Here is a 12,332-nt window from a genome sequence, read left to right on the forward strand (position 1 = left end):
CTATTAAATTTTCAAGCTTTTTTATCCAACAAATAAAAAAATTTTTTTTTTTTTGCGTCTTCGAAATATTTTTTTAATATTAAACCAATCAACTTACATACTATTTCCCTAAATATTGAAGTACTAGTTTAGATGCTAATTGTTGAAAATCGATTTTGCGTAAAAATTCCCGTTTTTCCTTAATTTTTATGTAGTTTTTCCTGGCGCTTTTAAAAACTATTGGGAATTTTAAATTTTGTCCTCCCAAATGCACCAACTATATTCACTTTCCCATCGAACATGATACTGTTGAAGAAAATCGAAGCAGTTTTAATGCCCCAAACAGTTAAGTTTTAAAATTAAAAAAAAAAATAATTTAAAACATCATTCTCCGCTCAGAATATAAAAAACACTCCACTCAGAATCTAAAATGAAATACCTAAATACCTAATACAATTTTTAACTGTATTCAAATTATTTATTATTACATAATTTGTTAAGCTCTTTATACAAGAATATTACTGTTAATTTTCAATTTTTAATTCTGATAGCGGAGCGATGAATGTATTAATTTTATAATGATGTGTGTTTTTTTTTCTGTCTGTGTACACGATAAGTAGTCGAAATAATGGTTCAATTTTCAATGTACACAAATGTACATTTTTTGATTAAAAATATTAATGTGCTATTTCTTTTAATTTTAAATTAATAATATAATATTTTAACGAGGTCTGAATCATCAATATAATTCAACAGTTCAAGTCCACTAGAATATAATATGCACCTATACATTTTTCAGCTTTTGAAAACTTACCTGTTCTGTAGAATTTAAATTAAAAATGAAAATTACATTATTACTTCTTTATAAATGCAACAAAAAATTTAATTTTAATTCTATAATTTATACTTTGACCCCGGCAATATTGAGTCATAGTTTTAATTATTTCAAAAAAAATATTTTTGTGTTAACCTCTTCAGGTTAAAACAAATGTAGAACTCTTACATGTATAGCAGTGACATATTATTTGAATCTGTACAGCTTGTACCCTTATCAATGTTTGGTTTTTGTGACCCAATTATTTTATGACCTGTTATTACCTTAACTCTAAAACATTTTTATTCAAGTAATCAAGTGTCCAGCAAAGCAACCCTCTATCTAACGGCATTCTGAATATTATGATGGTATATTATCGTATTTTAATATAGAATCTTTAAATAAAATAAAAATTACCTTTAATATATAAATTTAATTATTTAGATTGGCCCTATTTATTGGACCAGTTACATTTTTGAATTTATATTAAATCTATAAGGAATTAAGACAGCTTTTGAACTAATAAAATGTATGAGACTTATTTACGATCACTACCTTCTAATTTACTGGTGGTACAGAAAATACTACGGAAGTTAAGTAGAAGATAGATTCACAATTGGACCCGACAGCTCCAACCCAGGGAGGTGCTCAAACAGGGATTTCGAGATTTATGGTAGAAATTGTTGTTTATAAATGGTTGCTATTGGTTATAGGTGAAAAAATAAATTAGAAGAAATTAGTATTTCTATTGTATCGGGCAGATCAAGTGTAAGGACGCATCAATTCGAATTTTAAAATCGGAATGTCTACCAGGGAGGCTGAGTTGCACCCAAAAAGAGTTGAACAATCACAACTTTTATAAAAGTTGTAATCTTTTATAAGCAACGAAGTGCGTGGGACCAGCTATAGTATACTATATTATGGACTGCGTGTCCTCAGGCCCTGCTATAGGTCACCTACCTAGTTTCAACATTGTTAAAAAGTGATAGCTAATTATACCCGTGTATATAATAATAGTACCAAGTTGTATGCTATTTTTAATTTTTGTCTAAAAATGTTGTTATATTTTGTGTTCAACTTCTCATATGGAATGGAACAAATAGTTGTTCAGTATCATCTTTTTCTAAAAATGTTATCCCAAAACTTATCTCTCTACGTTAAGTCCAAATCTTTATAAATCTGGACTATATATAGTGGTTGCCATGTTGGTTACGACAGCCTTGCGGCTTGCAAGTTGCAAGCTCAGTAGGTATACACGCTATAATGTGAATTGTCAATTCGGGATTTTATCAATTCCGCCGTTTTATTGTTTTAATATGAATTCTGCCGGCTATCGATTCCATAATAAAATAAGATAATATTATATAGTATGACAGAAAAAAACAATATAATATTCAGTGATGGGAAAGAACGAGTTCATAAGAACGCGTTCAATTGTGTGAACTTGATATGAACGAGTTTGATTTTCAAGAAATGAACTTGAACGTGAACTAGTTCTTATTAATTATGATTCTGAACGTTTTGGTTTCGTTCATTGACAATTTAATATTCATACAGCAGGAGATAGGATAACGTTTTGAAATGTTTTGTAGCCGATCAGGTTCCTTCTCAAGAATCGAAATATATATTTTTTTTAAATTTTTTTTTTTTTGGCCCTGAAATCACAACGCCGCGTCGTTGATCGCCTATAAGAATAGTTGGTATACAATTTATGGTATGACATAATACAATAAAGTGTTATAAATAACATTCCCAAGACTAACATGTTCATACAAATTATTGTATGCTGTATACAACGTGTTCCACAGAATACAGGATGATCGGAAAAATATAAATCTGTATTACGCATTTACGTAATCAAAATTAATTTTAATTATGATTTTGTTTTCATTTATTACTCAACATTATTTTAAACACTATTCTATAATTATTATTTTTAATTACTAATAAAAATCGCCGGGTACTAACTTAGAAATAAGCGAGAAATATTGTAATTATAAAGACACACTAAGATGTATCAACACCGCTATCGAAAAAAAATGGTCACTCAAATGGAGAAGAAAAGAAACCAAACTCAGCGAAATAAAACGAACAACTGACCGCTGGAAAAACAAATCAAATCTCAACAGGAAAGAAGAAGTAATATTAACACGTCTAAGAATAGGTCACACTCGCTACACACACGGTTACCTAATGAGCAGAGAAGATCAACCCACATGCGCAACATGTGGAGTTCATTTGACCATCAAACATATACTCGTCGAATGCAGACAAACAGAGGCTGCAAGGACCAAATACAGCATACCAGAATTTCTATACCAATCACTAGGACCAAACGAATCTGCCATCAAACAGACACTAAATCTCATAAAGGAACTTGAAATTGAAAATTTATTGTAAACAAGTGATTATATAACATGTAAAAACTAATCTGTGTAAAAACTATATGAAAATCAATTTTATATAAAATAAATATAAACAATGTCAGCCAATGGCCACCGCTGCCGAGGCTTATTCTAATAAAAAAAAAAAAAATCGCCGGTTTCGACGCATTTTCGGTAGTCGCACGTATTTCCACGTATTTTTTTTTTATTTCTAACTTAAGTATTTTTTTTATTTTATTTTCTTTAGTAACTTTTATAATTTTAGATCATTTTAAAAACTATAAGCTACTGAACTAGAATTTGAACTAGTTCATATTTAATGTCTTGAACTTGAACTTGAACTAATTCATTTTTAGAAAGAACTTTCCCATCACTGAATTAATATTAAATAATAAATATAATGTAAAGTTTATAATTGTTAGGGACTGAATTATTACCTATTATTGTTATTGACTGGAGTGTTAGCGATTCCACAATAGATAAAAATAACGAGACGAAATTACTTTGGCTCAAATTTATATTCTTTATTTAATTTTGTTTTTAATTTTAATAAAAGAAATACTCTCAAATGGACTTTAGTCTGTGATGGTAATGTATTAATCAAAAACTGAATGCTACGTGTGCAAGTCCCCTCATACGAGCTGGTCGTCCTGTCAAAAGGGCCGATTCCTTAGACCAGTCGTACGGTGAAGGGAAAACTCGCCTGTTGTCACACACGTATTAGTAAATACAGCATAATACAGCTAAATACACTAATACTACAACATAATATATAGAATAATGTTACTGACAGTATTCAGTGGTTCTTAACATTATAATATAATATATAAACAAAATAATACAGCTCAAATAATAGGTACCCTTGATTAGGGTCATTGTTTTTATAAAATTAAATAGATTTGGGATTTTTTTAAATAGCAATTTGATGCCAATTTATTAGAAGTGAATCTTTCAACCATTTAATTTAAATAATCCTCAAAAATATATGTTAATTTGTTTTTTTTCATTTCGTAATTTTTGCTCGTGCTACCTACCTATGTTACAGTCAAAGTGATCAACAACATTAATAATTTTGCTATAAATGAACAGTTGAAGTGTATAGTAATATATGAGCCGGCGGAGCAGAGTTCGGTGGACTAGAGTTCGACGGAGTAGATAGCCAGACTCAGCCAGAGTAATAGATAAGCTTCTTACAGGTAGATACCTATGTAATTTCATCAAAATCTATGTAGGTACAGCGTACACCCTTCCACTCAGGGGCGGATCTTCTATATTTTGATGAGGGGGACATATATAAATTGTATAATTTGAATTAGAATTAATAATACATACATACTATCAATTTTAATCAATAATGATTATAATAAATAAGAATTTATATTTGGTAGTATTATTCGTATTAACTGAACTTTTCATTTATATGATACTCAACACTCTTAGTTACATAAAATTGTCGATAGAAATTGATAGGGGGGGCACGTGCCCTTGAACCCGTTCCCTGAATCCACCACTGCAGTTCCACTTAGACCAATTTTATTGTCTTGGTCTTACCTAATCAGATATGTTCATTTTCTGACATCTCATAAGTCATAAATTATAATTTTATTATATATTATTTTTAACGTTGTTCTTAGTGACAATTTTTCTGTATATTCAAATATTTAAATGTTACTCAGTTTTTGTCCATCGTAGAAAGTTACCCTAGAAACAATTTTGAAAATACATAACATTTCTGAACATATTACCTATTTATTATAGTTTTACTTATAGTTCAGTCAATAAAATTAAAAAAAAATAATAATAAGATAATCATTTTTATTTGAAAAGTTTTTCTATTAATATATTTTGTTGTAACAAACACAATTACATTTAAATTAAAATATTAAATTACAACTAAGATAACATTTTAACAAAATGCAATTATTCCACTCGCGACCAAATAACATTCAACCCAGGCACATTAAAATACAAAACAAAACATAATTCATACCTACATTTATTTTTAATTATTTATTTCATAGTTTCTAGTTCAAACGGCAGAATAGTGCAAAGTAAATTTTAAAAAAACTGAGTATTCATAACTTCATATTTAGGTTAAGCCCTACAACATTATTTTGGCTTATAATTTGAAGTTTCAAGTTCAAATGATGCCTATTTCATAAAAGTCCAATAATACAACACAAATACATTATACATTTAAATAAATTATGCAAACTTAGGTACTATATATTTTCAACTCAATAGAAATAATATAATAATAGAACTGTGGATAATTTATAATTACATTCGTTTAATTAAACTATAATATTTTCTAAAGATCAGACCTGAAATCTGACCATTTATTTACGTCTAACAAGTAAATTTATAACAACGATATTATGCCGATTTAATCATAATATGCGTGATATATAAGAATAGGTAGGTACATACAAATTATAATTCAGTGAATGGAGACTATTAAAACTGCAGAACCTTGCAGTGGAGTGATCTAATTATTGGCTAGTTTGAAAGGTAATGTAGAAAATAATTCGTCAATCATATTATTGGTACATTACACAGTGCTTTTCTTGCTGTTTTATATTTTTACAAATCGGGTACAAGTAGGTACCAAAAAGCTAAAATTTCAAATAGATCGTATGCAAATTGCATCTCATGTCTCATTATACGTCATTTTTGCTCGGTATAGTAATAAGTAGGTATAATTGTAATAATAATAATTAATAATGATAATGATAAATACACTTGACACACCAATACACTCCAATACGAATGTACCACCTAACCTGGTCTCCTTAGTTTCATTCGACGAGTGGTGTGAATACAGAAAGATAAAGAGTCGAGAGTGAGAGAGAAAGAGGGTGAGTGGGAACCGGTAGGGTATGTGTGTGTCAATATGAAGAAGAGTGATTAGAGAAATTTAATTTTGTGGAACGTAATCAGGATCATAGAAGCTCATGTCAAAATTTTCCCTAACCATCTGCTCATCGATCCAGTTTCTGAACATGGCCACATCCACGTACACGCCAGGTGTCTCGTCACCGCATCCGATTCCCCACGCTACGATTCCGGCCTGATGGAACTGTTGTGGTCTATTCTCAAGTGGACACATCAGAGGACTTCCACCGTCACCCTATAAATACAGTTATATGTTTATAAGATATTATGGACACAATATTATAATATTAGTCATTAGGCCAAGAAAATACACATAGCAAATAGACTAAATATACCTAATTTAAAAATATTAAATGGTGCATGTTTAATGCTACACATTTTAAGTGACACTTTTCTAATCCCATACGACCATACATAAAGTATTAAGTACCTAGTTATGACGTTAGGTAGAACATAAAACGCCTGTAAACCGTACATTGGGAGGTAGCCAAATATTACAAGGTGAGATCCATACGAGATCATATACAGAAAAACGATTTCGAAATAAAAACCACTTAACCTAGTCTTAGTTAAGAAATCAAATATATACACAATGAAGAACAAAATATTTTTCATTATTACATTTTTTAAAAAGTAAATTTTTTAAAAAATCCGTTAATTTTGTTTTTTTTTAACTTAAATAACTTTTTTTTAAACTAATGATATAATATATGTATATATTATATAATGTATAAATATAATGTCTACTGTATCGTGTATACATTTTGTTTCTCAACTGAGACTGTATAATGTAATAAAATAATACATATGGCAGATGGCTATAGCAATATGAAAGAGATAGGTTAAATAAAACACAATAACGATAACTGCGTAACCTGTTAACTAACTCTTATTATTTTTTTAAAAAAGACTTAAGATCAAACAACCACATTTCTTAAATATGGGTAGGTCGTATAGGTATCAAATATTTAAAAAAAAACAACTAGAATATTATACAAAATAATTAGATAAAAGTAACGATTTGTACAATTTAATATAAGTAATGTTAATTTATAGTAAATTTAAGAACTTCATTTTAATTAAATAGTTTGTTTAGTTATAAGGAAAAAAAATTATAAAGCCATGATTTCAATGAGATTTGCATTATTTTGGAATGTGAAGAATGTTATATGAGAAATCTGTTTCATGAATTGGTTGCAGTGGCGCAAATATAGGAAAAATGTTTGGAGGGGCTCAAGCCACAAACACATTTTTTTTTTTAAATTATAATTTATAGGTACATACTTTTAAGAATGGTATACTAGTATTTTTTGAGGGGGCTTTGAGTGATATTAAAAATTTAAAAAGTTTTGATTTATAGGTAGGTTTAAACTAGAGTATTGTACTATAAAATACGTTAATCTGTAATAAAGTATTTTTTTTAGATTTGTACTAAAATAACAAATAAATTATAAAATAAATAATAATTATTTGATATCAAAACAAGTGTTTTTAACAAACTCGTGGTCAGTATTATAGACTATAAAGGTAGATCGTATATAGTGTAATATTGTATTATGTTAGAAGACACTTACTTGACAAGTATCTTTGCCAATTTCCCCACCGGCACAGATGAAACTCTCGTGCAATTTGTAGTTCATGCCCAACCTGGTCTTTCTTAACAATGCCAAGCAAGAACTACGTGGCACGATCGGTAAATCTATTCTTTTCAAAATTACTTGATATACGCCAGATTTACCTATACGATGAATAAAAAAAAAAAATTAAATATAATTTATTTTACATATATATTTTAATGTAATACCTGTGTCACTTAAATATTAATTATTGGGGAGCTAAACGTTTCACTAAAGGTGTACATATGGCCACAAGGACGTATTTAGAAATGTCTAATGGTGGAAAGGAGGGCACAAGCAAATAAAAATATTTAAATTATACATATTGATAACTCACATATTTTACCGTTTAAAAATGATGTGTATAATAAAGAATAACTACGGTGAATGGCACATGCCCCTTAAATACGCCCCTGAATTTACATTTGTTAACTGTTATATAGGTGCTTAATATTAATTGTCCATATAATAATGTCATTGTATTAGTTTTTTTCTCATATTATTTATGTCATTTTTAAATGTCTTCCTAATAAATATGTATAATATTGTACATATTATTATGTACTATACTTCCACTGCTCCGTTAGACCGCTGTAAATATATAACCTATAATGCCAATGGAGTTCACTGGGATTTTGTAAGATTTTACACGGAGCTCACCGTTTAGATATTAGTAGATATTATGTATTTCAAATTATTTGTGGTAAGTTCAGACATAATGATAAAATAGTTTACACAGTTAAGTTCCCACAAGACAGATATAATAAAATCTTAATTTATTTAGGTGTACTTCATGATTCCTAACAAGTATGACTACTTGTCGGATTGGGCAATATCCAAGGAAGCTGTAAGAATAAGTCAATTCCTTGAATATGAATACTGAAATTTGTCCAAAACATCAATCATCAAGTTTACTTTACACTGGCCAGTCTATGGTCACAAAAAATTTAATGATTAATAAACCAACTTTTGAGGTTAAATCGATTAAAATTTTTAAGTGATAATAATCGAGAAAGTACTAATAAGTAATTAATATTAGTATACTATTTATAATCTGTCCATTAAATGTTTTGTTGGGATATTTATTTTTTTAAAGGCAATAGGAATATAAAAAAAATTTAATTCTGAAATATATCTAGAGTACCTATACCTATATTATATTACTATTATCAGGGCTTGCAAACGTTATAATAACGTTATCATTATAAAGTTATATTTGACAAATGGCGATTGAAATTTATAAACGTTACTATAACGTAAGGTGATAATAAAAAATAATTAAATACCGTAAAAAAAAACATAACGCAAAATGTAATTTTATTTATAAAATATTATTAAACGATAAATAACGCAAAACGAAATATTTTATTATATTATTATATAATATTAATATTATATATTAATATTTTTAATGGGAATCATCCCACCATTTACGATGAATATGCGAGACCGTCTCTTTCTGTGTCTTTCATGTTCAATTAATATGCATTACGAACGTGTTCTTATAGTGAACCTTTTTAAGTGCGACATCCTTTTAATCGATTATAAATTACATTGATTATAAATTCTACTACAGTCTACAATATCCGCAAAAAATGTCATTTTTGGTAATTGCATGGGAGACAAAATCAGTTTTTTACAAGTCTTTATTGCGACAGATCACATACTTTTAAAATTATTGCTTACTGTGATAATTTTAGATCAATTACTATATCGACGTTTCTTTACACAATATCACACACCTCTATTTAAGTTAATAATCATGCATATGTATCTTTAATATTTTTGAACCGCTATTAAAACATCTTTGAGGACCTTGCTTTAAATTTTCAAGCTTTTTTTACTAAGTGTCTTACTATTGTCTTAATTTTTTCGCTTTCGAAAACTACTGGGAATTTTCAATTTTGACCTCCCGAATGCACCAACTAGATTCGCTTTTCTATCAGAAAAGATGCTGATGTCAAAAATTGGAGCATATTTGAATGACAGAAAAAAAAACACAAATCGTTGTGGATACAACGCTTGTAATTGCGAATAATTCATGCTACGCTCAGAATCTATAAAAAAGTAAGAAGAATAAGAAAATGTAAGATGAAACAAATAAAAATAATATGTATAATTTTCTCTCAGTTCATGAAACCCCTCATCATGGAAAGTAATAAACCCCCATAGGTCGACTGGTTGACGATATTGGGAGTTCCGATTTCGACTCTGAAACGAGCGTAGACATTTTTCGCAGATATTTCAGCATCTCTACACAATTATACTCAATGACCAAACATATTGGTAATAAATGTAATAATATTCCACAGATCACCACACAGAATGTACATTGGTGATGTATTATAATTTATATTATTTAATAATTACCAATTACCATGCTTACCGAATACATTTTTGCCCCAACCACTGGCGTAGCATCTTTCTTTATCGAACAAGTAATTCGGTTTGGGCAAACAGAGAGTGCCCACATTTTCTCTGAGTAAGAACGGTTTGGTGACAATGACTAGCGCTACGTCGTTGAAAAGTGCTCCACCGTAGTATTTTTCATGTTTGATTATTTTCAAAACCTCACCGTCTTGTAACGGTAACAGTTCGTTTTCCGTTTGTGAATCCCATTCGCCAGCACGAATTACCAGATCGTTCGGGTCTTTGCTTTTGTGAAAAATAAAAAACACTTAATTATCACCAATTATACCATAGGTAAAGTTATATAGTATGTAAAAACGAAATTATGCCCCGCTATGCATATTAAACATGTGAAAAATAGTAACTGAATTAAGAGATTGGTTATTGAGCATTTACTTATATGAACAAACTGATATGATTATACACAGATAGTGGATTATACATCACTAAATCAGGAAATTATTTTGGAATATTATAATGAAATATTTATATTTTGTTAAATTATGTAACTGTTATTTTTTAGAAAATAATTTTCGTGTCCTATTGAGAAAGTCTTAGATAAATTTTAATTATTTTCACCTTATCATAGGTAAAAAATAATTTATGGAATATTTGTTAAAGATTCTTAAAAGGTTTATAAAAGCTAAAAGCATGTATTAAAAATAGAAAATATTGACAGCAACTATACCAACTTTTATTCGTATACTTTTCGGAAGTACAAATCAGTTGAAACAATGTATTAATAATAACTAATATAATATAGTGTTTGCAAGTTTCAGTGAAACTTTTTAAACACAATAAGTAATAATAATAAGTTAAAATTTTACTTGTGCACGCAATGGACTGCAGTCAACACGACTTGTGGGTGAATCAATGAACCACCGCACAGGTAAGTTTTAGATTGGTTAGCTTCTAATTTAAGAATCGCCATCATCCAGGGGAACTCGCCGAATTGTGCTTCGTTATTGGAGTGTCCAGTTATTCTGAATCCTACGCCTTCAGAGTTCCACTGGCCACATTTCGTACGCTTTTCATCGTAAGATATAGGTGTAGTCTCAGACGATTTCATTGGATCGTAGCAGCACACTTCCAAGTAGTTAGGACACGGACCTTCTTTAAACCTAGAGATTAAATGCAAATATGCTCGTTATGTATTATAGAACGACAAATGCCCTCGAAGAATACATACATATATTCAGTTGCCTGTTTTCCTCGAGGAACAATGTAGTTAGAAGCAGTGTGTTTATTTAATTATTTAGACGTAAAACCATAAAAGCCAAGTAAAATTACGCTTGCTTAGAATAATTTTATTTAAATATTATTTAAAAAAATTAGAGTTAGCTTAACATTAGCCTTCTTTCTTGGTTACCTATTCAGGAATACATTTTTGATATCTCAATTGTGATAATATTTCAAAATATCTTATTTTGATTTATTAAAATTCTCAAATTATGAATATTTACTTCAAACTTTTTTTAATGAAAATTGTATTCAAAATTAAACTTCCACAAAAACCTAGAAAATAGGCCAATGAATATTTCTATACAGTTAAAATCCAATCATACTATGTAGAAGTGCAATTTCGTCAGGTTTTTATGTATAAGTTGACTTTAATTGTTAATTCAATAGAATGATTACTGTTGTCTGTTTACCAGTTTTGTACTCACATTATAATTATGGTCTATCACAGCCATAATTTTCGCACGAATACACAATAAGAAGTCGAATATAAGGTGCTGGTAGCGACACTCTTATAAATGATAATTTACCATTCACACGCGTTAAAGTAATTGCCTATCTACTCATAATAAAAGGGGCTCTTCTAATTCCCTAAATAGGATCTTAATATACTAACTAACTCATAGATAACATATCGAATTTTACTCTGTTATATTTAGTAATTAGTATTAGAGTGAATTAACTTATTATATAATTTAAAGATAAGAGTATTATAAAGCACCCCACTTAAGTTTTTTATACTAAACTTGCTTTAACAGTTAATACGTAAATGCACTGTAATATTAATAAGCAGGATAGTAGGTAATAAACTGCTGTACAATAGTTGTCGAATGTACCTCGTCATTAAGAGGACGTGATACCCGCATGTGTTGTCTCCGTCTTACAAGTGCGTAACATACCAAATTTTACGCTCAGCAAAATATGTGTAGCTCCGTTAATTTAAAAATTAGAGTGAATTGATCTCTTATAAAATCTAAAGATAAGATTATTATCTAG

The 12,332-nt window shown here is 29.0% G+C and overlaps 1 protein-coding gene across 1 annotated transcript in view; it reads right to left on the minus strand.

Moving 5' to 3' along the window:
* Positions 1–4,972: 4,972 nt before the first annotated feature.
* Positions 4,973–12,332, minus strand: part of LOC100162666 (phenoloxidase-activating factor 2) — a 25,086-nt gene continuing 17,726 nt past the window's right edge. Inside the window, exons 3-6 of the mRNA XM_001952266.5 lie at positions 10,925–11,218; positions 10,075–10,343; positions 7,647–7,810; positions 4,973–6,307 (exon numbers count right to left, since the gene is read on the minus strand). Coding sequence (XP_001952301.1) covers positions 6,095–6,307; positions 7,647–7,810; positions 10,075–10,343; positions 10,925–11,218 — 940 coding nt within the window. The 3' untranslated portion in view covers positions 4,973–6,094. The remainder of the gene's footprint in view (positions 6,308–7,646; positions 7,811–10,074; positions 10,344–10,924; positions 11,219–12,332) is intronic.

This window comes from Acyrthosiphon pisum, chromosome X, assembly GCF_005508785.2.
Source record: "Acyrthosiphon pisum isolate AL4f chromosome X, pea_aphid_22Mar2018_4r6ur, whole genome shotgun sequence".
NCBI classification, from domain to species: Eukaryota; Metazoa; Arthropoda; class Insecta; order Hemiptera; family Aphididae; genus Acyrthosiphon; species Acyrthosiphon pisum.